The 24,338-nt window shown below is 46.2% G+C and overlaps 1 protein-coding gene and 1 long non-coding RNA gene across 3 annotated transcripts in view; one reads left to right on the plus strand and one right to left on the minus strand.

The window, feature by feature from the left end:
- Positions 1–21,104, minus strand: part of LOC135396174 (uncharacterized) — a 127,215-nt gene extending 106,111 nt beyond the window's left edge. For both annotated transcript variants that reach the window (XR_010423343.1, XR_010423342.1), the window contains exons 1-2: positions 21,028–21,104; positions 1,658–1,737 (exon numbers count right to left, since the gene is read on the minus strand). This is a non-coding gene — a long non-coding RNA (uncharacterized LOC135396174). The remainder of the gene's footprint in view (positions 1–1,657; positions 1,738–21,027) is intronic.
- Positions 18,844–23,660, plus strand: LOC135396173 (uncharacterized). Its single transcript, XM_064627199.1, has 6 exons — positions 18,844–18,966; positions 19,040–19,086; positions 19,140–19,170; positions 19,251–19,539; positions 20,558–20,653; positions 23,493–23,660. Exons 2-5 carry the CDS (start codon positions 19,043–19,045, stop codon positions 20,623–20,625), a joined length of 432 nt encoding a protein of 143 aa, XP_064483269.1. The 5' UTR covers positions 18,844–18,966; positions 19,040–19,042; the 3' UTR covers positions 20,626–20,653; positions 23,493–23,660.
- Positions 23,661–24,338: the final 678 nt, after the last annotated feature.

Here is a 24,338-nt window from a genome sequence, read left to right on the forward strand (position 1 = left end):
CGAGTCGTGACGGATGTGAAAAACAAAAAGACAGGAATAGTTTTTTGTAACATTTCTCTGAGTCTGGGGAGTTATGAAGAAAGGACAGGCACAAACAGACGAGACGTCCCAGTCCCAGGGAAATGTTACCAACAACTAGCCTTCACCTGCTAGCTTGCTTGCATTTTGTTTCTTTGCTGTACAAGAGAATGCCTGACAAGTAGTATAGGGCACATAATTAGTGCCTGATATCAATGAGAACTACGAAAGCAGTCCACAATCCCTAGTTCAATGACCCCAATGCTATTTATGATTATATATATATATATTCTTGACAGCCCGTTCCATTCTTTGAATTTTTCTGTACTTATTATGTTGTACTCATTTACGTATTTATGCATACTACCTGCATGAGGCCGTAGTTACAATAAACCGCCGCACTTTACAACAAACTTTATAGCGAGTGAACACTGGCAACACGATACAGAGAAAATAGCAGTTATCATAACCAGCAATTATAACGTTCATACTTTACAAAATAGTCGAGCACTCAATTTAGGGGCAATAATAATAATTATTAAAACTTTGAATTAGAAACATTTGACTCAGTACAGATTATTTGTAATGAAGTTTATGAAGACATGTAAGGCGTATTAAGGGAGTAAATTTGATTCCTCCATTGTTCTTGGGATGAAAGAATGTTTAACGCTGTCGATCTGGGTGGGGTGATGAAACAAAGGGAAGAAAGATGCCGTCGTCTAGTTGTTGTATAAGATGAAAACAACACGACTGCGATTATTTGCATGATACATAAATACTTAAAATGATTGATTTTCTTTCGCCTCTCAAGATTATTTAGACCAGATTCACGAATCATTGCCAAGGGGGAAAAAAAAAGAACTTTCCGCCATATCTATTAAACATAAAGCGAAGTGCCTTTCTTTGAGTGATCTGTTTTAAATTCCGTACTCCTATAGTGGCCGTATGGGGATCCTTGATTTCAGAAGCATATTCGAGAATATATGCCCTTTCAACCTGTATGCCGCAAATCTTACACCTACAGTAACAATGTCTGCTTTATAAAGATAAATGTATTGCGTTCATATATGTGAGTTCCGGCTAAGGTCAGATTCAAATGTAGCACAAAGCTATCTTGTGCTTTTAGGTGCCCTCCAAGTCATCTTGTGCGTTTTACGTAATAAAGAAAGATACCCGTACAAAATTTCGCTTTCCTATAAGTTTTTGAGGAGTTCTTTGTCAGATCGACAGAGATCACGTAAACTTCGTATCAGAGAGCATTTCCGAATTACGAGAGCTATTACATATGTGTCGTGGTTTGCGACTAACATCTCCATTTTTTTTCTGTTACAAATCAATCAATCAATCAATATTGACGTGCGCGGCCGTTTTGACCGTATCCGGCTGTTACAGGTTCGTAAAGCCGAAATATTTCACCGCGATTTCTTCGTAGTTCGTCATTTTAAAAATTTGACCTCACGTTACGAAACTGGCGTGGACTTATAAACAGAAACAGCAGGAAAGCGGAATATCCACCGGAGTTACGCTTGGGTCAGCTTTTCTCATACACTAACGTTGAACCCTTCTGGTTTTCAACGGGAGGAAATAGCTGTCCTGTTGTGAAACGCCGCGAAACTTGCTATGACACCTGGCAACTTACCTGGAGTTTCACCGGCACTTTTCATTTTCACCGTATGACCCACCATCGTTGCGTCACAGAGGGAGAGATGCCAGCATGCCCTGAAAGTAGGGCAACCACCAATGAGTGACTTTCTGAACCACACATTAAGAAATATGTACATGCAAACAGAGACAGGAAGTGCAAAAGTGCAGACGACTGCGTTGAACGAGATCTATAGAGCATTTCAAAATCCCAAATTACAAGTAATTCACATTGTTTACATTCGCGCGTTTACATACGCTTTTATATTTATTATTTCTCTCCTCTGCTGCTAAGAAGCATTCTTGGGAAGCAACTCAATTACAAGTAATCACTTACTCAGGAATTAACCAGTACCTGCAGTTAATAAGTCCTTCTCTTATGTTGAATGCCAGTTGTCGACAGGTAGTGAAGGGATATGTGACTAGTTTCTGAAACAAGAGAGAAAAACATGAAATTCGAAAGTAACTAACCAGTTGATATCCAGTTAGTTACTTTTAGAATGTTCTCTCTAATTTCAGAAGCTAGTCTGATCTTCATTCACTACCTGTTGGCAACTGGTATTCAACATGAGAAAGAGTTATTAATTACAGTTACTGGTTAGTCGCTCAGTAAGTGATTGTTTGTAACTAAGTTATTTCCTAAGACGGCTACGAAGTACCAGTAACCAATGATAGAGTACTGCTCATCTATAAACGAAAAGAAAAAGAAGAAAGGTGGTTGTGTAAGAGGTACCTCATAAGTGACCCTACATATTCTATTACAGCATAAATTGCGGCGATGCAGGGAGGTGACAGCGTAAACAAACAGCGCTTTTACCATGGTACGATTCAATAATCCCGGATTCGCAATACGACAAAAACGTTTTAGCCCGCTACGAGCATTGAAACAGTGCGCCTGTAAAGAGTACTTTACTGCGTGACGACACTGCTTGTGGTAAAGCCGCTTTCCCGGCTCGCAGTAAGTAGCGTTAGTATGCAAAGAACGCTGATGACATTGCACGCGTACATTGTGGTTTTGTCATCAGTCTCAAATACAGTATAACGTGAAGGATGCCAAGTAACAATACATAACTGTCGTTCAAGTGAAACATGCAGGGTGCTTGATCTTATTTATTTATTTTTATTTTTTATTTTATTTATTGATCTTATTTTTTATTGCTTGATTTTATCGGATATCGGATATTTATTTTACTGTGTCGATAATTTTAGCCGCCGATGTGCCATACGCCTCTGTGCCTCGATGTGCCATCGTTATTCAGGATAACTTCTTCAAAAAGCAAATATGAACACTATGGACGCTTTATACTATACTACGCGAGGTCTAGCACTGTATGCGGCACTCCAGGAACATTTAAGTTAACTAAGATAAAATTAAGATTCACGCATCACCGACGGGGATCACTTTCACTCCATTTCGTCCCACACTTGGCTCTCACCAAAGATAACGTACCCCGCACAAAAAAAAAAAGCGAAAGAAAACGCTGGCGTTCGCATACCACACTACCAGTTCCAACTCCGCACATAAAGACCTAAGCCCACAAAAACAGAAAGAAAGAAAGAAAGAACGCCGCAAACCCCTCAACGCTCCCTCTGACTCTCCACTTGGAGCAGCCATGCGAAGCGGTAACAAAGATCTGCCAATGCCACGTCGAGACGCAGATTTAAAGTCTGGCTTTCCTTCGAGAAGCTTCGCAACAGACGAGTGTAGGCCCGCAGTTCCGGTACAGCGAGTGAAGAGCACGGAGCGTGACAAGGCTTTTCGAACCTGGGACCCTCAAGCAGACGATCTATGTTTAGCTCCTTTTTCGAATTACTTACGTCTGCGAGCCAAACCTTTCGCTTGGGACGGCAACGATAGTAATCTATGCTCGGTGGTTCATTTGCCAATGTCGGTGCATCTTTCTTTTTTTTTTCTCGGTTGCAAGATGTTTTAGTGCATCGGAAGCAACAACAACAACAACAATAAATGAAGATGTGATGATGACATGGGATGCATCGGAAGATCTCTACGAAAACTATGCGAAATCTAATCCAAGCTTAGAAATGTGATGCCATCTGATTCAAAGAAACCGGGCGATGGGTTTTTCATGTTCATTCAATCAGATTTATTTTCACCCATACAAATACAGATGAAGGGGCACTCGAAAAAAAAAACGCTGTTTAGCAGCGTTTTCGGTATTGTTACCGTGAACTCTTTCCGATTTACTGAAACGGGCTACAGCGAATCTCTGAGACGGTAGTTTACATTGCGTAGTTGCTTTTGATCCGTTGGGGATTTTTGATGTTGTTGATTTTTTATTTTTGTTGTTTGCGTTGTTGAGTGCCGAGGGGTGTTCGTGTTAATAGCTCAGTAGTTCCAGTTATCGGACTGAGTGAACATGATGTTAAATAACTGTTCCTAGGCTGGAACACACAATACTGACAACTTCTTGCCAGTGTGGCGGAATCGTTCGCGCACTTTACCGGTAATCAAGAGTTGCGGACTCGATTCCTGTCGATGACGTACGCACCGAACAAGTTAGCTCCTATGGGGCAACTCCGCCCACAAATCTAAAGACGTCTGTAATTGGCGCATGACGGTCTCCGAGTCACAACGTGGAGCGTACGCATGCTTCCAACTGTTGCTTGTGCACTGATCATGTTGCGGTCGCTGGAGACGACGTATTTGGAGCACATTTGCATGCCTTTAGAGCAAGCATGTAAAATACTCGCGTTAACGAAGCATGCGAAACGGCGTTCCCGTCTCTCTCGCGTCCGCGACATCTTGTCGTATGCCCCGTTCGAACTAGAGGCGATGTACCCCTGTGACTGTAGCTCTTATGTTGTGTCGAAGTACAGACGGGTTGACCTGTGTAGCAACTAGCCTCCTATGGCCACTGATGTTACCAATTTCATTCAGACGCAAGCCCAGCGATAGCTCATATGGGCTGGGGTCAAAGTCACACCACATCTGTCACGCGCAAAGTACCCTTCCCCAGGGACCACAACTCTTGCCCTCAATCGATCATCATCGAAATCCAGCGAAAATCCGCTGTCATCGCGTGGTCCACACCGCTCGACATCACGTTATGTCCAGCAATTTTTGCCCCCCGCAACTCGTTAACCTTCCTTCACGCCAGAGGGCGCCCGAAGCCACACCTCGGAAGGATATTGATACAAATCTCACGTTGTCCATCCCATATCTATTATATTCTATTCCCGCCATCATATCTATATGCATATCTCACCCCGTACCCATGTACGCGAGGGCTATTCGCCGAATAGAGGGGGGGGGGGGGACAACAATTCGGAAATGTCGAGCACGATCGCAGACAACATTGCGGTGCTAGTTCCGAGGCGATCACGTCCGCACAAATCGCGTCGTCTGCTTTCACCTTTGCATGACAATGGACGCTATGGCCCAGAGATGACACGACTCAGCAAAAGGAAGCTGCGTATAAACGGACTGTGACGCGCGTGCTTGGACACACGAGCCGAATACGCATGGCGGCGCCGCCAGCTGGCGATATGGGAAGCGTTCCATAGCTGTACAGAGTAGCGAAAGCGAACGCCCGTGTTAGTAGACAAATGTTATGCATGTCGTACGCTCTGAAACCGGTGGACAATGCTAGTATAGCGGACGGCTTGAAGAGGGCGCTGTCGCGAAGTGGGTGATCTCGATGACGGATGACGTCGTGTTCTCATCTTCTCGGTCGAATTACCTGGTTGATGGGTTGAGTGGCAGTGGTTACCGCAAATATTGTTCCGGCGAACGTCCCCTCAGTGGCGCGTGATAATAGGATGGTAGCGCTAATAGGGTGCTACCCGACCACAAAATCGACGATGTATTATTGTCAAAACCTGTACATGACGAGGCATCGTCAGACAAAGGATGACGAACAACAACAATTAAACAATCAATGATGATGCCATGGGGGTGTTTCCCCGTTTTGGTTGCGGGACCCTACTGCAGTGCATGTGCAGTAATATGATTTGACGAGTTCGCTTGACACGGACGCGTAGGTGGTGGTGGTGGCGAGACCGGCTTGCTGTTGTTGGCCTCACTAACGTAGGCAGCGTCACAACTGTAGCCAGAATGAGATGATATGATATGATAACAAATGTTGGAATGATGACGTACGAAAGTTAAAATGTAGGCCGGTCACTGCCAGGATTGGTGAGAAGTCCAAAAAGCAAAGAAGCAATCTTAAAGTCGTAGAAGTAGTCTTAGTCTCATAAGTCTTTGGGCGAGTCCGGACCCCTGGAGAAAGTAGACTATAGGCTGCGAGTTTTTGAGTGTATCTCCGTGAAAGGGCCTCTGCGATGTAGGACGAACGCGAAAGTATCGGGGCCACGGCTTAGAGTTCGTCCAGTAAACCTGTGGTTGTGACAGGTGAGGTGATCGAAGTGATAAGCGACGTCGCTGGTGTGCTGGAGTGCGCGAATGTCCAAGTGCCGTATACATACTGAATGGTCTGTCGCCAAACGCCCACTTCATCATCATTCTATGCAGGATGTGCGTGTGTGTGGTGTCGATGGTTGCATGTTGAGGCATAAGTGCGTGTCGTTCCTTCGTGTAGTGTGGACAGGTTATGAGGATGTGTACAATGGTAGCAGCAACAGCACATGCCGTGCACAGCATTGTGATGCTGTAAACGTCAATCAAGGAAACATCAATACTGAAGGAAAACTGACAGCGAAACAAACTGGGCAATTGCGACGTTCTGCCTCAATCGAGGCACAAATAACGTGAAGTGACGGGGAAGGCATGATTGGCACGCTGAAGGATAGTGTGGGGCAAACTGCGTACAGGAATGACCACTGTGTGAAGGCACGACGCCACTTAGGTTTGACACCGTGGCTGCAAGATCGTCTGAATCGTCTGCCGCCTTTTGAGACCATGCTGGAAACGACTTCACGATCTGGGGCCGCCGCAGCTGACGAATCCGCTTCTTGCCTTGTATTTCATTTTTTTCTTTTTTTGTTCCGGTGTTTCCATGAATCTATTACAGAGCAAACCGGTGTCCCCTCTTTTCTAGTGGCTTGTGCAACTTCAGAATGTGTCAGGCACACCACCTATGCAATCCCTATATCGTCACCGGCTGCAGGCAAAAAATGACTTCCGAGCTTCCTACCTCTCGCTGAACCTGAATACGCGAAATAAATTATTTAAAATTAATAAAGTGCTAATTATTATCGAAGCTACAGGCTCGCGACGGTGACGACCAAGATTACGTAGCCACGATGCCTCCTGTACAACTGCATCTAATTCACAATGTACTCGTCGCAGTAATGATTTCACTGTAACGAAAAACAACGGGAGCGGTGAAAATAAATGTCGCACGGTAAATGAAAAAGTACAACGAGAGAAAATATGCCGACATACCTCCACAAGTCCAATATCTCCGGTCTATTCCATAGGGGCATCCGTGAGAAACAAAAACCTCGCGATGAAATAAAGACAAACTCAAAGTAAAGCACGTTAACCTACCACATCCCAGTCTGTAGCGTATGTATGGATAGCGGCACTTGGACGGTGCATGTTCGAAAGGCCGTGTAATGCGACAGTGGATGGCTCGTATGCATATATGGACGTGCGGCGCGGAATACCAAATACCGTTCCAGGGAGGGATATCAACTTCGATGGGCCAGGGCCATGCCATGCCAGGCCCTATGCCATCTTCGAAGCTGTTTTTGTGCTTCCTTCCACGACATCTGGTTTCATGTAAGGTGCATTGCAGCATAAACTTATTCATGTTAACTTATTTACTGCTTTGGCAGCGATCAATAGAGCTATGTATTTTTCGTGTCTACAGTTACTGCTAACAAACTCATTATTCACACAAAACACTGGATGATTGTGGTATACTGCTGGCACGTGAGCTTCGGGTGCATGCTCATCGTCATGGACAAGAAAAGAGAATAAAGTGTGGAATGATGAACGAAGGTTCACCATAAGAAGGTGGTGGATGCGTAATTTTGAGGATACCACAGGCTACCTAATTTGGCGACGAGGATGGGTTGCCCAAGTGGAAAAGATGGTGCATGACTGCTATGTCTGTCTGTCTATCTGTCTGTCTGTCTGGCGGAACGTTGCCGTGTACTTCGGCACAGAGGCGGCTCCTGCTGTTCGAGAGCTGGTACCAGATGTACTCTTGTGCCTTCGTGCGGAGATTGCGTTGCATGGGCAACAATGATGATGACAATGATGATGATGATGACCTTGCCTTGCCTTGCCTGTCATTGTCATATTCCTGCGGCATACGGATTGCCAGCACGAAAGAGGAACGCATTCGTCAGATGTCGCTCCGCTTTGCGGTTCTAGAAATGTCGCCATTGACTTCGCAGCCGAAAATTTCCATTTGCGCCAAATTATTTCATTTATTTGTTGCATGTTCTGCAGATATGAAACACATTATTATTAAGTGAACTCAACATGGGACGCGATTGCATTTTAGAGCCACTCTGACTAAAATTATTGCGCCGCTAAAAGTTGACAAGCAGCATCATGAACCGATCGTTGTATGACACTGTTGAACAAAAACGGGTTCTACATAGCTACTGTACTTTCAAGGGAATACGACATTTCGATGTATGAGGTTCATTATACCATGTACGCGTTGCACTGCATGCCAGAGTATTGAGGAAGAAAAGTATTGTTCAACGCGCCGTATACTTGCCGAGATACAAAACACTTTTAACTTCGACAGCGAGCTGCGGAGTCGAAGGAGAGAAGTAGCTCGGGCACTCCTATTGGTTCCCGTGAGCACGTGACCACTCCCGCGGCCGCCTCATTGGCGAACATACCATGCCACCCCCGAATCCGGTTACGGTATGTAACCGGTAAAAGTCAGACCTTAAAATAGAAGAAATAACTGCGAAACAGATTCACATCCCTATAAACAACCGGTGCGTATACATTTATCCGCTCGGAGGGGAAGTGTCACAACAACCGTTTTAAGTTTGATCACGCCACGGATACCAACGTTCCTTCGCACTACGACAAATAAAAGTTTCGCGTCCACTGTCCACCTGCTGCATGCCCGAGTCCATCTATTCGTGACTCATCCTCTCCTCGAGTATCATCAGTCTCGAGTCCACTTTGACCACGACGCCGTCACGAGACCGAAACATCATCGGTCCTTTTCAAGCTGTTTCTCACTTGGCATCGCTCTCCTGCTCAACGCCTTTCAATAGACGCCAGTGAAAAGGACTGTACGAATCCCACCGTGAGCCCTTGGAGAGTAAGGAAATCTTCGACACGCACACACACGATACGGCTTCTTTCTGCTCCTTTTTACTCTCCATGGCTTTTCTCAGCGATGAGACTCGGTCGAAAAGGAAGGCACGTCTGTACTTCACCCTATTCAAGCGAGAGATCTCGCCAGAAAAAAAAGAAAAAAAAAAGCAGAAGGCGTTGCAAAACTTGAGATCAGGGCCTTCAGGCAGAAAGAAGCAAGTTGAAAATGTGTGTGGGGGTGGGATGGGGGAATATGTAAAGGCGAAATATGTGGAAAGGTTGATCGCAGCTATGAGGACCTGGAACTCAACACTCATAAAGCCTAATAAAATAATAACGAGAAAAATCACTGGCGGCTGTTTACCGGATCATCCTAAACCATCGGAAACAGACAGACATCTTCACAGACGGTACCTTACCCATTGCCATTGGTCATTACCATCACCCAGCGCCATTGAAGCCGATTTTCTCACCACCACTACCATTGAAACATATGTGTCGCTGTGCGTATATGACCGAATGCTTAGCCTGCTGACCGTGTCACGTCGAGACTGGGAGGTACCCGGGTTCGAATCCCGGTGCCGGCTGTGCTGTCTGGGGCTTTTCCAGGGTTTCTCTCCGACACTGTCAGACATATGTTGGCACAGTTCTGTTAGAAGTCGTCCCAGGATCCCCAGAGCGTTAGTCACGACGTTGCCCACCTCTGTGGGGCCGACAACGGCGAGATCTGGCAGCAGTACCACCACCACCACATGTGTCGCTGGAACACTGGTGACGTCAGGGACTGAATCGACACCGCTATAGAGACGAGAAGCTGATGCCGTGTGCGTCAGGAATCATACTAAGGCTTCAATGGCGAAAGGCTGAGATGCTGGATTGTTCCGGGACCCCAAAAGAACTGTATGAGTTAATGGACCAGTGCCCGCAGTGGTGACCCTGCGTAAAGTTAAGCGTAAACACGACCACGGGCGCTCACGTTCGCATGGCGTCTCGACGCAGAAGGATGTGCTCCGTGTGCGCTAGTGTGTGACGCCTGGAACAATTTGGAGATGTCGGGTGTGGAACAAGAGGGATGGGAAAATTCATATTGGGGTCAACCACTCCCAAATAGTTACGTTGCTCTGCCACAGACTGGCGATATCTATACAATTCATCCGCAGGAAACTGTCGTACGGTTGAGATACTTCGCTGTTATGGACAGTAGAAGCAGCAGAATTGGCTGCCTCGTTTCCTGCGATGCCGCCATGTTCACGGACCCAGTGAAAGAAGACATCATGTCCAGCCAACACCTGCACGGTAATGCGTGTTTCAAGATGTGGATCAAGGGTTTTCTTCCTCCGTGGCTGTTCGTGGCTGCTGTGCTGTGCAGTACAACGTCACTTTCCTGGTTCCCAATGAAAGTAATCGGAGACTTCACACGTTTAATTAACATCTTTATCCCGGCCGAGGACGGCAGCAATGGGGGGAGATAAACATTGTGTCCAGCAACGTGTGCCTCCGACGCACGTAAAAGGACCCTGGATGATTGAAATTCATGAGGTTTAATATAACGTACGCTGTCGCACTGTAAACTTTTTCACACCTTTAAAGGTGTGCGCTATGAACATTTAACCTGGTTGCGTAACATTGCATCTCCAGGGTGATATTTTACAAAATTTGGAAAGCATTACTAAAGATCAAGTGTCAGTGCAAATCTTGCTTTCATTATGTCATGGATATCGTAGGTACGAGCTAATGCATATATGCATCTCTATCGATAATCGAGCACGCGCAAGTGTCTACAATGCTGTTGAACAATGTTGAGATGTTGCAAGTCTGAATTTTTGGAGGACAGACAACACTCGAGTAAAGAAAATTTGTGCGAAACCGTGCTCCATTATGGTGTTACGAAAATTACACCTAAAAAGACGTGCGCACTTGTACGCTATTCCACCTTTAAAGGTGTGAAAAGATTTAGAGTGCGTCTTTGCGTACGTGACTGATAGCGTGGAGGTCGTGCGCAATGCGCAAATCTCTGCTTGTGTGTTGCGCGTGTGCACAACCACCAGCTATCCCTGACCTACGCAAAGGCGATAGAGCGTACGATATACTAAAATTCAATATGATCCGCTGTCCTACCCTACGGCGCGTGCAGCCACACAAATCTGGGAGTAAATCTACTCCCAGTTATTATCACGTGAACTTTGACATACGGCCCCGTAAGTAACTCAAACAACAATGACAGTCTAAGATAAAGGGTACCGCATGCAGCGTTTACGAGTCTTGCAACGGGCAAGCTCGGCAAGGCGCATTTTCTGTTTCTGGATGTGCGTTAGGGGTGAGCATTTGCTGACTGGACGGATCTAAACCCTAAGCTGCTTCTAATAAGGGGCAATACGACATAAAAACTGCGTAGGCTGTGGTGCGTGTTCTCAAAGTGGAGCAAGACGCTCGAAACGTGCATGGCTCCTGCCGGCACCCCTTCTCATCGTCATCATTTATTGTTGTTGTTGTTGTCCTGTTAACAGATACAGACAAACACAGAAGATGACGAGAAACGGCCGTGAAATGCAGAAATGAGACTATTTTTACGCAGCGCCAAATTTGCCTATAGCCAGTGATCCCCATGCAGTGTTTCTACATCTAATGCAAGCTAGTCCTTCCCTTCCGAGTTTGGTATAAGGTGTTCGCCTCTGTGTGTTCATAGCCTGTGTCCGCGATTTTAGTGCTGCTCAGTTTCCCTTCACTGTTAATTGTACTTTTCTCATAGTTTCACTGTTTTTCATTGTATGTCGCACTGTTCTTCGCTGTATATACCACTGCTCTGCACCGTTTTTCATTGTATATACCATCAGATTAACGTAATAAATTTTATTGACATATAATATATAATGAGACGCAGCGACATTTCAACTCTTCATTCTGCACATAACTACACAGGCACTTTATGGAAAATAGTTGCGAAAGCCAGAGGAATGGTATCCTATATCTTTTAGCACTTACATTGTTTAAAAAGTCAAACAGCTCGACCTTCTTTTTCGTTCAGTTGTTGACTCTGGGCGGTTTTCCCTCCAGCAGGTTCAGATAAAAGCTGGCCTGGTGGCTTATCGTACTTGGCAGTGATGGATTGCCTAGCGTGATTAATTGCTCACCAGGCGCTAAACTATCCGTAAACGTATACCAAGAGACGCATAGGGTTGAGTAGCCCACGCTGTCTCTCGTCTGGACCAGAGGGCAACACTCTTTGACGCACTACGCCAGCTGGATGATCATTTGGTCGGCATTGAAATGCCAAGCGGCCACTTGCGTTCCTTGCGTTGAGTCGAGTTCATAGTACGGCACGAAGGTCATGTGGGCTGTCAACCGCTTCACAGGTGTGCGTTTCAAATTGAAAAAGTGGGAAACGGCGCGCATGATGTGCTTCTGCGTGGACCCCGTGGACACTTGGTGAAAAACTTGATGCCGCACTTGGTGGCAGATGTTTTTTCTTTTAGTTCTGTGTTAGCGCCGCGAAGCAACTGTGGCTGTGAGCGACGTACAGAGAAGGACAGATGGGGAAATGACAGCAGGAAGGAGTGGGTGCACAGGGAGGTTAGTATGCGTCCTGGGCCGACTTTACGGGGAACAGTGCCGACACTCGTCTGGAGAGTTTGCCGGAAAACCCAGGGAAAACCTCAGACAACACAGCCGGTGCGGGGATTCGAACACGCGTCACCCACCAGTCTCAGCGTGGAAACCGATCATCCTAACCAGTGTGCCACGGGAGCTGGTTGGTGGTAGATGTCAGCAATCTATGGGTTAAGGTTGTCTTATGGGCTCTTTATGTGTGTCGGGCACGGCAGGTTACTCCCTGAAGGTATTCCCAAGTCAGTGTTGTGACCCTGTTGATGACGTCGTTATCCAAAGGGGATTTCGAATGTAGAATGCAGGAAGCGTGAACTCGGAATTTTTCTGGCATGATGCCCCCCATTGTTCCCACGTGCCTTGCAGAGCTCCAATCCTTTCCCTTTCTTTTTTATCAGCATTAAACATCCCCCCTAATCAACACCTTGTGGTTTTTGTATTGCCCACATCGCCTTTCAAAATTAGCACTGCCCTCGCCCTGTACCGCCAGACGGGCTGCTGTGCACGTTACACTCAGTACGTCTGAAATGTGAGTGAATCAGTGAGTGAAAAAGAAAGAAAAGAGGAAATTGGCACCACCAACGTGGAAGCCGACTATTCCATTCTACGTAAACAACTCTGAACACATGAACGTACCTTGACACATGGAGTGCAAACACTTAGAAGAGTTACACAAAGTCAAAAGAAAAGAAAAGAAACGGAAACGGAGGCACAAACGTCAAAACTTATCGTCGGCACCAATTTCACACATGGAACGAGACCAAGGCACGCAGCGCAAACCCAATAACCCAAGAGGGCAACTGTCTGGGGCCGCGAGCGAGCGCTGAAGTTTAGATCAGGCATCTGAAGTGTGACGTTGGTGAATGTGTAGTGTGATGTTGTCGAAAAAAATAATAGGGAGAGATTGATTGATCTGATGTGTTTTTGTTTGTTTGTACCGAAAAAAAAAAAGAGGAGAAATCTGAAGTGTGTGTGATGTGATGTGATACAAAAAGAAAAAAAATTGGGATTTAAGTCGCGACAAAGTCAGACTGGCTACCCCAGACCACTTAGCCGCAGTTAGTCGAAATAAATAAAAAGAAACAAAGAAATAAACAGAAAGAAGGAGAAAACCCAGTAGTTGGGGGCCGGGAGACAAACATCCTGAACTAGTGCGAACTATATATTCTCTGGTCTCCCTTCAAATCTGAAGTGTGTTTTTGGAGTCTGCATAGCCCCAGTTGAATACGGTGAGCGACGACCTGCAAGGTAGAAATACTTGTCGCGTACAAAGAGGTATTCCTCTTCCTCGTCGGAATTGTACAACAACGACAACAAAACTAAATGAAGGAGAAGTGATGATGACATGGGATGTTTCCCCGTGGTAGCCACATCAGGACCCTACCCCACTTCACAGCGGAATTGTAAGCATTTGTACGGATTCCAGAAATCCCTGGTTGTTCCTCCTATAATCTGCGTTCGTTTCTGTCCCTCCTCTCTCAGGTTTCAGTGTTCGTATTTCTCTGTTTTCATTTCAAATCAAAGTTATCTAGCTTTCTCCACTCATTATTGCTGTAGCGTCTTCGCTTCCGCCTGTTAGGCTTTGTTTCTATGGCAGCGCGGCCTTTGTTCCGTGTTCTGTCAGGCCCTACGAAAACGACGGTCCCCATATTGATCTATATTGCAGAAGAAAACAACGTCGATAACCAAGGTTAATTATGACGTCAAGATCTCGCCAGCGCTTACGACGTACATGTTTATCGTGCTAGCAATGTACCAAACGCTCGATTTATAATCCTACACGTAATTCGCGAAGAATGATCTTGAATCACGAGTTTGAAATCGTTGGGCAACGCCGAGCAGAAAATGATAGAAGTGCAAGCGTGCAGGCGAGCTGGTACATTGTAAAACGACGAAAAACCTGGGACAAGGAGCAAAATCGTTTTGACGTGAAACGGGAGAACAACAACCACAACAACAATAAATGATGACGATGAGATGAGGTGTTTCACGGGAGAACGTGTTGTGTGTACACGATGGAAATTGATGTTCTGAGGCAGGAACACAGAAGAATGGACAAACAGTGCAGAAGACGTGGGTTCGAGTCCTGCAGCTGGCTAACCTTCTCAGTGACTTCCTTCTTTCTTCACTCAGTCTTGTGTGTGTTCGTTTTCGCTCCTTGTCTCAGGTTTTTCTTCGTTTTGCCGAGCAGAAAATCTACCAGCGAGTACGTGCCCGCGATCATGCATGTTAAGTAAAAATGAATGTGAAATAAATTAGACATTTCTCTGGTAACATTGACCTTTCCAGGGTTCGGGGTTCCGAAATACCGTAGTTTCGCAACGATATCAAACTTTCCAGTACTGATAATGGAGTCCGGAATTTCTTACACAGCATTGTTCGATATATACATATGCATGAAATACATGGCTGTATTTGTAACCACACCTTCGACGGGTGCTATCACTACTAAGGTAATCATGGCGCGTTCGAAGCCTTGCACTTTCACGACTTGCTCCACTTCAGTGAACCGTTTAATAAGGTGAATCAAGCAACAAGTTGTCAAAGACAACACCTGTGACGGTGTGAAGCGACAACCAACGCAGGCATGCGCAAAAACAAAACGATTCAGTTCAAATCGTACCTTTCTTGCAGCCTCTTACAGCCCGCAAGCATGCCTACCAACCAACCCCACCATCCCAACGCTCGCCGAATCATACGGAATTCCACCACCCCGAGACGGAAACAAAAATCCTGCCCAAATCCCTACAGTGTGCACCCTCAGCGCAATACTTCAAACAAGCTCATCGTATATCGGCCAAAGATAAGCCTACCAACACGGAATCCCATGAATAATTCTAAATCCGCACAGAATGGAAGCCTGAAAGCCTCCAAAAGAAAGCCACTGGCACACATATTTCCAGCCAGATATTATACCCGTGTTTGTAAACCTCGCTGCCTCTCACGAGCGCCCTGTCGCACGACACAAAACGCTCACACAGAACACCTACTATACCATCAACGCATACGATATCCAGCAAACATCCAATACTCATTTCCTGCCTCGGAACGTATCGTCCACTTTCCCGAAATCGACCACGATGTCTTTCACGCGCAGCAACACCGCCCGAGGCCCTCAGTCATGACGGCTTTCGCGGTATTATCCCAATCACAACCCGAGTCTCTATCGGAACACGGAATTGTTCCCTCAAACCCCCACGGTTTTGAGCCGGTCAGCAGCTCACTGAGAGACGCGGAGTCTAGGTGTTAAATGGACGATGCACGGATCATGTGACCAGATAACTGGGAATGTACTCGCAGCCGGGGAGGCAGTAGTACCCAGAAAAAAAAAAAAAGAAAATGGAGAGGCTCCGGGAAACTTTACCTGGGGAATAAGAATTCACCGAAGTTTTCTGCGCCATTACCCCCATGCTTTTGTTTCACTACCAACTAGCCCAATTCACCCACCCCCATGCTTTGTTCTTGCAACAAAGCAAACATCCTATACGGCGACGAGCCACAAAAACCTCTCCTGTGCCAGACGAAACAGGAAAAGCTAGAATAAAAATAACGACACGATGACTGCCGTAGTCTCCGCAAATGCAAACGACTTTCTCCACCTGATCATGGCCTATCGATACACCAATAAGCTAAGGAGGAAAACGAAGAAAGGAGAGAGAAGAAGAAAGAGAGAGAGAGAGGAAAAGATGAAGATGGAGTCCAAGCCGGTGGCCGTACAATGTGGAGCTACCGCAATTACCATGAGTATATGGGATATGGATGTGCCTCTAGGGACCTCGTCCACCGACACCGTATCACGAAGCTTCCTTCCTTAATTGGCTAATCGGGCTCTACTCTTCTGGTAAAAAAAGAATGATAGAGAGAGAGGAAGAAATGAGACGCCGTAGCGCCAACGGAGGATTTTGGCACTGCGCTATTACCTGGCCAATCACCTTTGGGATAATCTACTAGATTAGATACGCGGTTGCATTAGCGTAATTAACGCGGCAGACACTATTTATAGCACCGACGCGTCTCGCCTACATTAACTATCCGGAAAAAAAAGAAAAAAGAAAAGAAACGTGTATTTGAGGCTCTGTGAGGCGACATTAGTGAAGTCGAAATCGGGCTTTGGACATCTAAAAACACCCAGGTCATTTGCACGCAGATATTGCAGGTGCACATGCAATCTGATCTCTTCAGATTGAAATATCTGGTTGAACGATTTTCTGTCTACAACTCCGTATCACACGTCACACATGTTATTTAATAAATTACACCCGATCACACAAAGATAGGCTGAAACACACCAGATTCAATGTCAATGTCAAGGAGTAGATCAGAAATGACCATCAAAACAACACGAAGCTGGCGCAGTGAAGCAAATTCCGGTGTCAGAACACATGAAAGCGTTTGGAAGACATATCTAGATTCAGGACCCGTGACGGTTAGGGTGACATTATTCGCCAGCCGTGAAGGTGAGGTTGACCCAGGAACGGATCCCCGTACCTATACCGTGCTGTCCCCTGTCGCCTTGCGATGTCGACTTCACCAGCTGATGTACTACCCAGAGAATACTGGCCTCTCTTTCTATGGCTGTGGCGATGACGCAAGTCTGTATTGAATTGTCACTGACAGTACCATTGTTCTTCTTGCTCAAACGAGTGAGCAATGACAAAGCGTGTAATGATCGATATTCTCCTCAATCAAGTCAGAACTGGTGATCATCCAGGAGTCAATGGCCACTTTCAGCCTTGTGATACACTTTCATGCATGCCTGGTTCCGTCGAAGTCTGTTCAAAGGTAAGTGCGCGCGACAAGACTTCTTTTGTCAAATAAAGTATAAAATGTGCGTGCATTTTTGTCTTTGTCATATGGTGGGTATGATCGGATGTTTGACAGAGTAGCAGCTGCGGTGGCTATCTGTGGCAAACTCAGGTATGCTTCCATGGAACCGTTCAGCAGGCACAGAGTATAGCAACTGGGTGGATGTCGGAAAGACGCCATTTGGAATACGAATTCCGAAACATATCTGCAATGCCAAATGGCGATATGAAGCCGGTCGGACAAACAACTTTGTAACAGAGGGCGTATATGCATGTACAGTAGCCAGCACATGTGATAAAGGTTATTGCCAGGTACGTGCGATAAGATGAGAAGATGGCGCTGCTATGGGACCGAAACGAGAACTGCTTTCGTACGTGTGCATGCCCTCCGCTGCATTCAGATAGTGGCTTGTCCGACCGGCTTCATATCTCGCTATACTAGGTTCTCGAATCATGTCAACGGCCACAGCTCACGTGTTACTCCTAGGTATGATTTTAACAGCGCCTTTAACGTCTGCAAACAGTTTCTGTCCAGTAAGGCTGGAAGATCTACTCTCGAGTGTTTAACGACGACGAAGGGAACAACATTTCCTATATCCACTTTACAGATGACTCCTACAATAAGAAATTCATGTGTGAAGATGTGCAACGCAATGTCATTGATTGCACCATCTTTGCTCGAACGCCACAATGGTTTGAGGAATGGGAGGTACCACAAAACGGGCGTAAACTTCCGTGTTCCATATCCTAGCCTTCTACCCATAACTTCGACTTTACCGGTGGTGTGGTGGCTACTGAATTGCACCGAGCCACACTAATGGCTTTGACGTGTCCTTTTATAGAGAGCGCGCCCGAAAGCGCACGAACCTTTTGCGTGACACTCAAACACTTAGGAGGCTCAAACGGACACGGACAAAAAAACGACACTTCGGGAGCCCTTCAGAAAAAGAAGCAAAATGAAAGCAGTGTCCTACACTCTTAAATTTAAAACACCCTTTAGGGTGTAATCCGGGTGTAACTGGGGTGTAAACTAATTTTTACTCCCAAATTACACCAGCTCGAAGAAACATCCTGGGATGAGGGGTGTTAAATGGGTGTAATAATAAAGTAACACCTTATTTACAACGTCCACTGAGCTCGGGTGTAAAAGAGGCGTAAAATGGGTGTAGCGGGCATAGAGCTTTTACATGAACTGTATTTCTTTTGAAAGCACAATGATACGCTTCATGTTACCTACAGATGCATACACTAGGGCACCTCAGTAGAAATTTTGAGTCTACACTGTAAATCCTGTGGCGAACATGTGCCGGTTAAATAAGTTCCCTCAGAAAGTACAGCCGGTACACAGCCGTAACCGTCTGGAAGCAGCCGTAACAGCTATCAAATAGCAAGCTCAACGATCCCTATCGCCAAATATGTGTGCCCCGCTGAATAATATGTGTGCCTCCTGAGCCGTATATTCGTGTGCTTGTCGAATAATCCGTGTGCCGGCTGAATATGTGTGCCTTCGCTGGAGCGTACTATGTTGTTCCGCGCTCCGCCCGTGAGGGGTGACGTGGCACCGCGTATTCTACCGCAGTGCATTCGTCGCTGCGTTCGTGAGTGTTATCTGCGCTGCAACCTCGCCTTTGAAAGGACGATAACCTTGCTTTTTAATTACAAGTTTAATGTTTGCTTAAGGTAAGTCAACTTGGCTGTGATGCAACGTACGACGCCTGCGTTTTACTTGTGTTTAACAATCGTTCTGTTGCAGACGATGGACACATTGCAAATGGCGGCAGGAGTGGATCGGCTACATCGGTGAAGCGACGATTTATATTACAAGCGAGGCTAATTGTATTCTTTCGTTATAGGTCAACGTGGGACTGTATCGACTGCAAGGACGTGAGTTACAAAAAGCTGTAATATTCTAGCATTAACGTTTGAACAATACCAGCGTGATGTTCACTTCGGTTTCTTTACAGGTAGTGTCCTGTCTCAACGGTCACGCATATGCGTGCAAAACTGCAACTGCTTCTCACATCGAAGAGGGGTCTGGTGCCACATGCTCGGACAATTATTCGTCGGCCATTTCGTTTGAGGAACTGTCGTGTTCGTCACTAAGGATGATCTTGGTTGAGCTTTGCACTGCCAGCCTGGTGCATCGGAGGGGTTGTGTCCATGCAACGTGTGCTCCATATGTGTGTGTTGGGATTAGTAACCCGTGTATGCTTTCCATTCGGCCAACGATGATGTACTGGATGAAATTTAAAGGTATGTGCACGCCGATAAAATTTGGTGTTTCAAGTTCAATGTCATTGGTGCATTTTTTCCCCTATTTTCTTCTTCTTTTTTCTTTTTCTTTTTTTTGCGAAGCCTGGAGATCATTTTCTTTAGAGAACTCGAGAGGCATAATGTGTCTCGCGTATTAGTTGGTACAAGTATTCCTTTATTACGTCCGGTACACTGTGGCTCCTGGCGTCAGCAGCGATGTCGTACCAGTTGTTTCAGGGGGCACAGGGCACCTACAGCTTTCGCAGGCTTTCTCTTGAAGTCATCTGGTGCACTTTTTGAGAAATGTGCCAGTTGATCAGGCGGCACCTATCCGTCAATGGGTTTAGAATGTACATTGTACCTATTTGAGACGTACTTGTCTGAAGTTTGAGTTTCGGGCTTTCACAGCATTCTGCAGCCTCTGTGAAGAGTCGTTGCAAGTAGTAAGCAGCAGGCAGGTCGGGAAAAATCTGCTGTGCCTGTTTATTACTCACTACCTGCAGCATGCCGCAGAATGCAGCGAAACCATGAAACCCAAATGACAGACAGTATGTCGCCAGCAGTACATGTCCAGCTCAATATGACTTTTTTTCAGAGCATTCAAGAAAACCAGTGAAGCGAAAAAGCCGCTGCTCCTTGCTCGCTCTTTAACTGCTCCTTGAGGGCACCTTAAGCTTTGGCACACTTTGCTATACTGGCGTCAGGAGTTTTAAAGCAGTGTTGCCCAGCAGGACTTTACATCATTCTTGTTGAATGTTTCGTTTAAGACCCCAGAACAAAGGGAGACCGAGCTTTGTTATGCAATGCACAAAGCAGGTGCTTTGTATCCTGGCAAGCAAGAGTTTCATGCCATATATAGCTTCGGTGGTAATTACGGTTCCAGTATTGATATGTGGTGTTTGTCTGGTTTGGCCTCATTAGCAATACAAATGATTGTAACTGCAGTAGCAATTGGACCTCAAGCACTATGAAATAAAGAACCAGTATACTTAACCTACGTCTGGACTTTTCTTTTCAGGTGCATTTCCCAAATGCTGCAGTGGCTGTGCATTTGGTGCTCGTGGAAATTTCTTGTGTCCTGAGTAATTAGCAGAGAGGCACTCCCCTGAATTATGTATGAGTACTTCCACTCCTCATTTATTGGACTGCGTACATGTGGATAGATTCACAGTTTCTGGCTGCTGGCATTTGTGAGAACTATAGCATCTATCTCTCAAGTAGCACATGTATTACTTGACAGATAAACAACACCTTTTTGAAGGGTGTAATATTACCAGGGGTGTTAAATTACACCCTAAAGGGAGTGAGTTATAGCACTTTTGGATTACACCCTAAAGGGTGTTTTTGAAGTAGTAAATTACACCCTTTTTTTGAGGTTGTAGCCGGTGGAAAAGGGTGTGATATTACACCCTAAAGGGAGTGAGTTATCGCACTTTGGGATTACACCCTTATTACACCCTAAAGGGTGTAAAAAAATTAAGAGTGTACCGTCCGAGTCCACCGTCTAAGATGCTGACGAGACGCAGGCGATGCACATCCTCTGCAAATGAGCCGGTCTGTCGTTGACGCACTTTATACAGTTGCGCAACAAGTTCCATGCTAAAAAAGAAAAAAAAAGAAAAAGAAAAACACTTTAGGCACGTATTCGCATGTGCGACTCCCATCGAGTTCGACCATAAACCGTGAACTCCGTATTCGGCCTCTCTGAGACAGGAAAAGACCTGCGGAGTTGCAGATGTTCTTCAAGAGAGCTTCTTCAAGATGACAGCGAGCTCCACCGAACTTTTTCCTTCTTGGCATCTTCGATGGGACTTGGTACTTTCAGCCGCGACGGGAGACCTCAACGGTGAAATAAGGTCTCAGCGGCCCATTCCAGTATCATCTGCGTAGTTCTTCGAACCGTGACGCGCAAATACAAAGAGAAGACAGGTCACCCCAGCGGAGGCAGTGGCATTATCAGTTATCAGTACGAGACAGACTTCCTGGTAGGAAAATCAGCTTCGTCACGAAGCTCGACCACAGTCTCAACACAAGCAGCACAATGTACTGAAAGTCGAGTGCAATAGGTGTGGACGGGTAGGTGGAAGGCCTTGAACAAACTGGTGAGACTAAGGAACACTGATAAGACAGATACCGTCCACCCCTATTGCACTTGACTTTCGGTACATTGTGCTGCTTGAGAAGTAAACTACGACCCTGAGCGACGCCGCGGTGGATTGAACCGTATCTTATGGCGAATTCCGCTGTTCGTTAGCGTGCAGCGCAAGTGGTGATGGAACTGATTTCCGTAGTCGGCCACGCTCAGGCGGGCAACGTCACGACTATCGCAGCGGAAAATGTGCGTCCTGGGCCGACTTCACAGGGAACTGTGTCGACATTTGTCTTCAAGCGACTGAGGAAAACCCTGGAAAAAGACCCAAACGTCACAGCCGGCGCCGGGATACGCCTCCCAGTCTCGGCGTGGAATGCCATCATCGTAGCCACTATTGGCCACGGAAGCTGGTGCAGCGCAAGTGTAGTGTGCCGGTGGTGGTGTTGGTGTTGGTCCTGGTGAAAGGGCTCGCCGTTGTCGGCCTCCCAGAGGTGGGCAACGTTACGACTGCCGCACTGGGAGAATGTGCGTCCTGGGCCGACTTCTAAGGGAACTGTGCCGACATATGTCTGAAAGCGCCTGAAAACCCAGGAAAAACCCCAGACAGCACAGCCGGCACCGGGATTCGAACCCGGGTGCCTCCTAGTGTGCCGGTGTGAGGTCGGTGCAGAAACGAATAGAACGACCAATGAAACGCGACGCAGGTTTCACTCATACCACTGCGTGCTTCTCTTGCACTCCCAAGCAGCAAAATGTACTGAAAGTCGGGTGCAATAGGGATGGACGGGTAGGTGGAAGGCCTTGAACAGACTCGTGAAACTAAGGAACATCGATAAGACACATACCGTCCACCCCTATTGCACTCGACTTTCAGTACATTGTGCTGCTTGGGCTACGACAATCAGAAAACGGACCTATGATGCAACTCGTGATGTGACTCATACTCGCTCGCACGATATCATGCGTGCACCGTGCGTACGTGCCATCACACAGCAGACGACACCATGGACCCTGTCGTCTGCTACCAAATATCTTGCAGCTGAGCCGCAGGACATTCTCCGTGGTTAGAAAAGCGCGAGAAGTCGTGGCGTTGCGTCTCGTGGCAGCAGAAAGCTATGACGTTTTGCGAGCCTTCCGCTGGAGTATTCTTGGGAATATCGCTCGTGTGAATGCACGGTAACGGTGCTGCAGAGGCCTGCATCATGCTCCACGTCTAATTCCAGAGAAACCCTTTAAGTAATGAGAGCCAAGCAACAATGCTTCATGAGAACCACATCAACAGCTGCATACAATACCAAACAGTCCCAGCACGCCTAGCAGAAGCGGTATGGTCGTCAATCCGGGGGGAGGAGGGGGGGGGGGCACAAAGACGCCGTTACACAATTCTTGCCGCAGTTCGAAGTTTGTATCCTGACGCTTCAAGTATACAATACCAATATATCACATTTCATTTCATTTCATATTGAGACTGCGGCAATCAAAGTTGCACAAGAAAGACGAAAACGAAAATGGAATTCGTGCAGAAGCCAAGGAGTGAAAACAAACAAACAAATCCACTAAGGCGAGAAGCAGGTGGAACTGAGTATCAGCACTTGATACAACAAAGGCGTCAAAATATCGCCGCCTTTTGTTAGAAAAGATCGGGGTGGCTGCAAAGGTAATCCAGATACTCTTAGTCGATGGGAGTAAGGCAGCCGAGAAACGCCTGACTGCGTGTCGATACCTTTTAAGTTGTGCTCGATATTCCTGCCAACATTATGTAGTGTGGTATCAACGGTCACTAGAGAGGGGGCATCCAACACCATACTGACCCTTCACGCATACATGCTGCTCACATTGCATTCCTTTTTCTTTTTTTCAGTCGTTAAACTCGGATCAATTTCAGTACAAGAGTGCATCAGCGAGAAGATAGGAAACCAGTTCCACGGAGTAAAAGAAACGTAATTTTGAACGTCCGCTTATATCCAGAGAATGCAAAGGGTCTCGCAGGAGACCGGTTGCCGTTGTTTGCTAGACAGCGTGGTGGATAAAATACTTTCCAGGGAGATCTCGTTTTCAAAGCTCTTACTTACGAAATGGCGTTGTGAGTTTCGAAGCGTTTTTTGGTACGGTTGATTAAATATCGTGCGTATGCGTCTGTAAGAAAAGTTATTACAGAGAAAGAGAGAAAATGAATACGTTTTTGTTAGCGATGCTTTTGTGCAGGGAAGGGTAACGGTAATGGTAACGGAAACGGTATATTACCGAAATTTGATATCTTTTTCAGTGTTTTCAAATTATCACTCCCTCTGTCCGACAGACTGCGAAGGAATGTAGTAGATCTAACGATCAACTGTGCAAAAATTATTCTTCGCAGGGACTGCTTCAGAAAAGAGTGCGAGTAAGTAGCAACGCGCACACTCATGTAGGAAACGGACGACCAAACAACTGGTCACACGACTGTGATGAGATTATGCAGAGCGATTGGTCACAAAACGTGCTCTTTCTTCTGATTATGACTATGTGATCTGATGTGATGTGACAGAAAAAAAATGACTAGGACCTGCTATTCTCCATTGATGGGTTGAATATTTCGAAATTTCTGAATATTTCTTTGATATTCGGAAACTGTCGGACCTGTTATTTTCTTCGAAATAAACCGAATGAAGCATGTGGAAGCACGTGGACCTAAAGGACGTATCGCTACGAATTGATTTTCCACTCCTTC

The sequence above is a fragment of the Ornithodoros turicata genome, chromosome 5, assembly GCF_037126465.1.
Source record: "Ornithodoros turicata isolate Travis chromosome 5, ASM3712646v1, whole genome shotgun sequence".
NCBI classification, from domain to species: Eukaryota; Metazoa; Arthropoda; class Arachnida; order Ixodida; family Argasidae; genus Ornithodoros; species Ornithodoros turicata.

Excerpts from the sequence above, each read along its gene's own strand:
- LOC135396173 (XM_064627199.1), top strand. The coding sequence starts at position 19,043 with ATGGACACATTGCAAATGGCGGCAGGAGTGGATCGGCTACATCG. Across the intron at positions 19,087-19,139 it reads GGAGTGGATCGGCTACATCG|GTCAACGTGGGACTGTATCG; the intron begins GTGAAGCGACGA and ends CTTTCGTTATAG. Across the intron at positions 19,171-19,250 it reads ACTGTATCGACTGCAAGGAC|GTAGTGTCCTGTCTCAACGG; the intron begins GTGAGTTACAAA and ends GTTTCTTTACAG.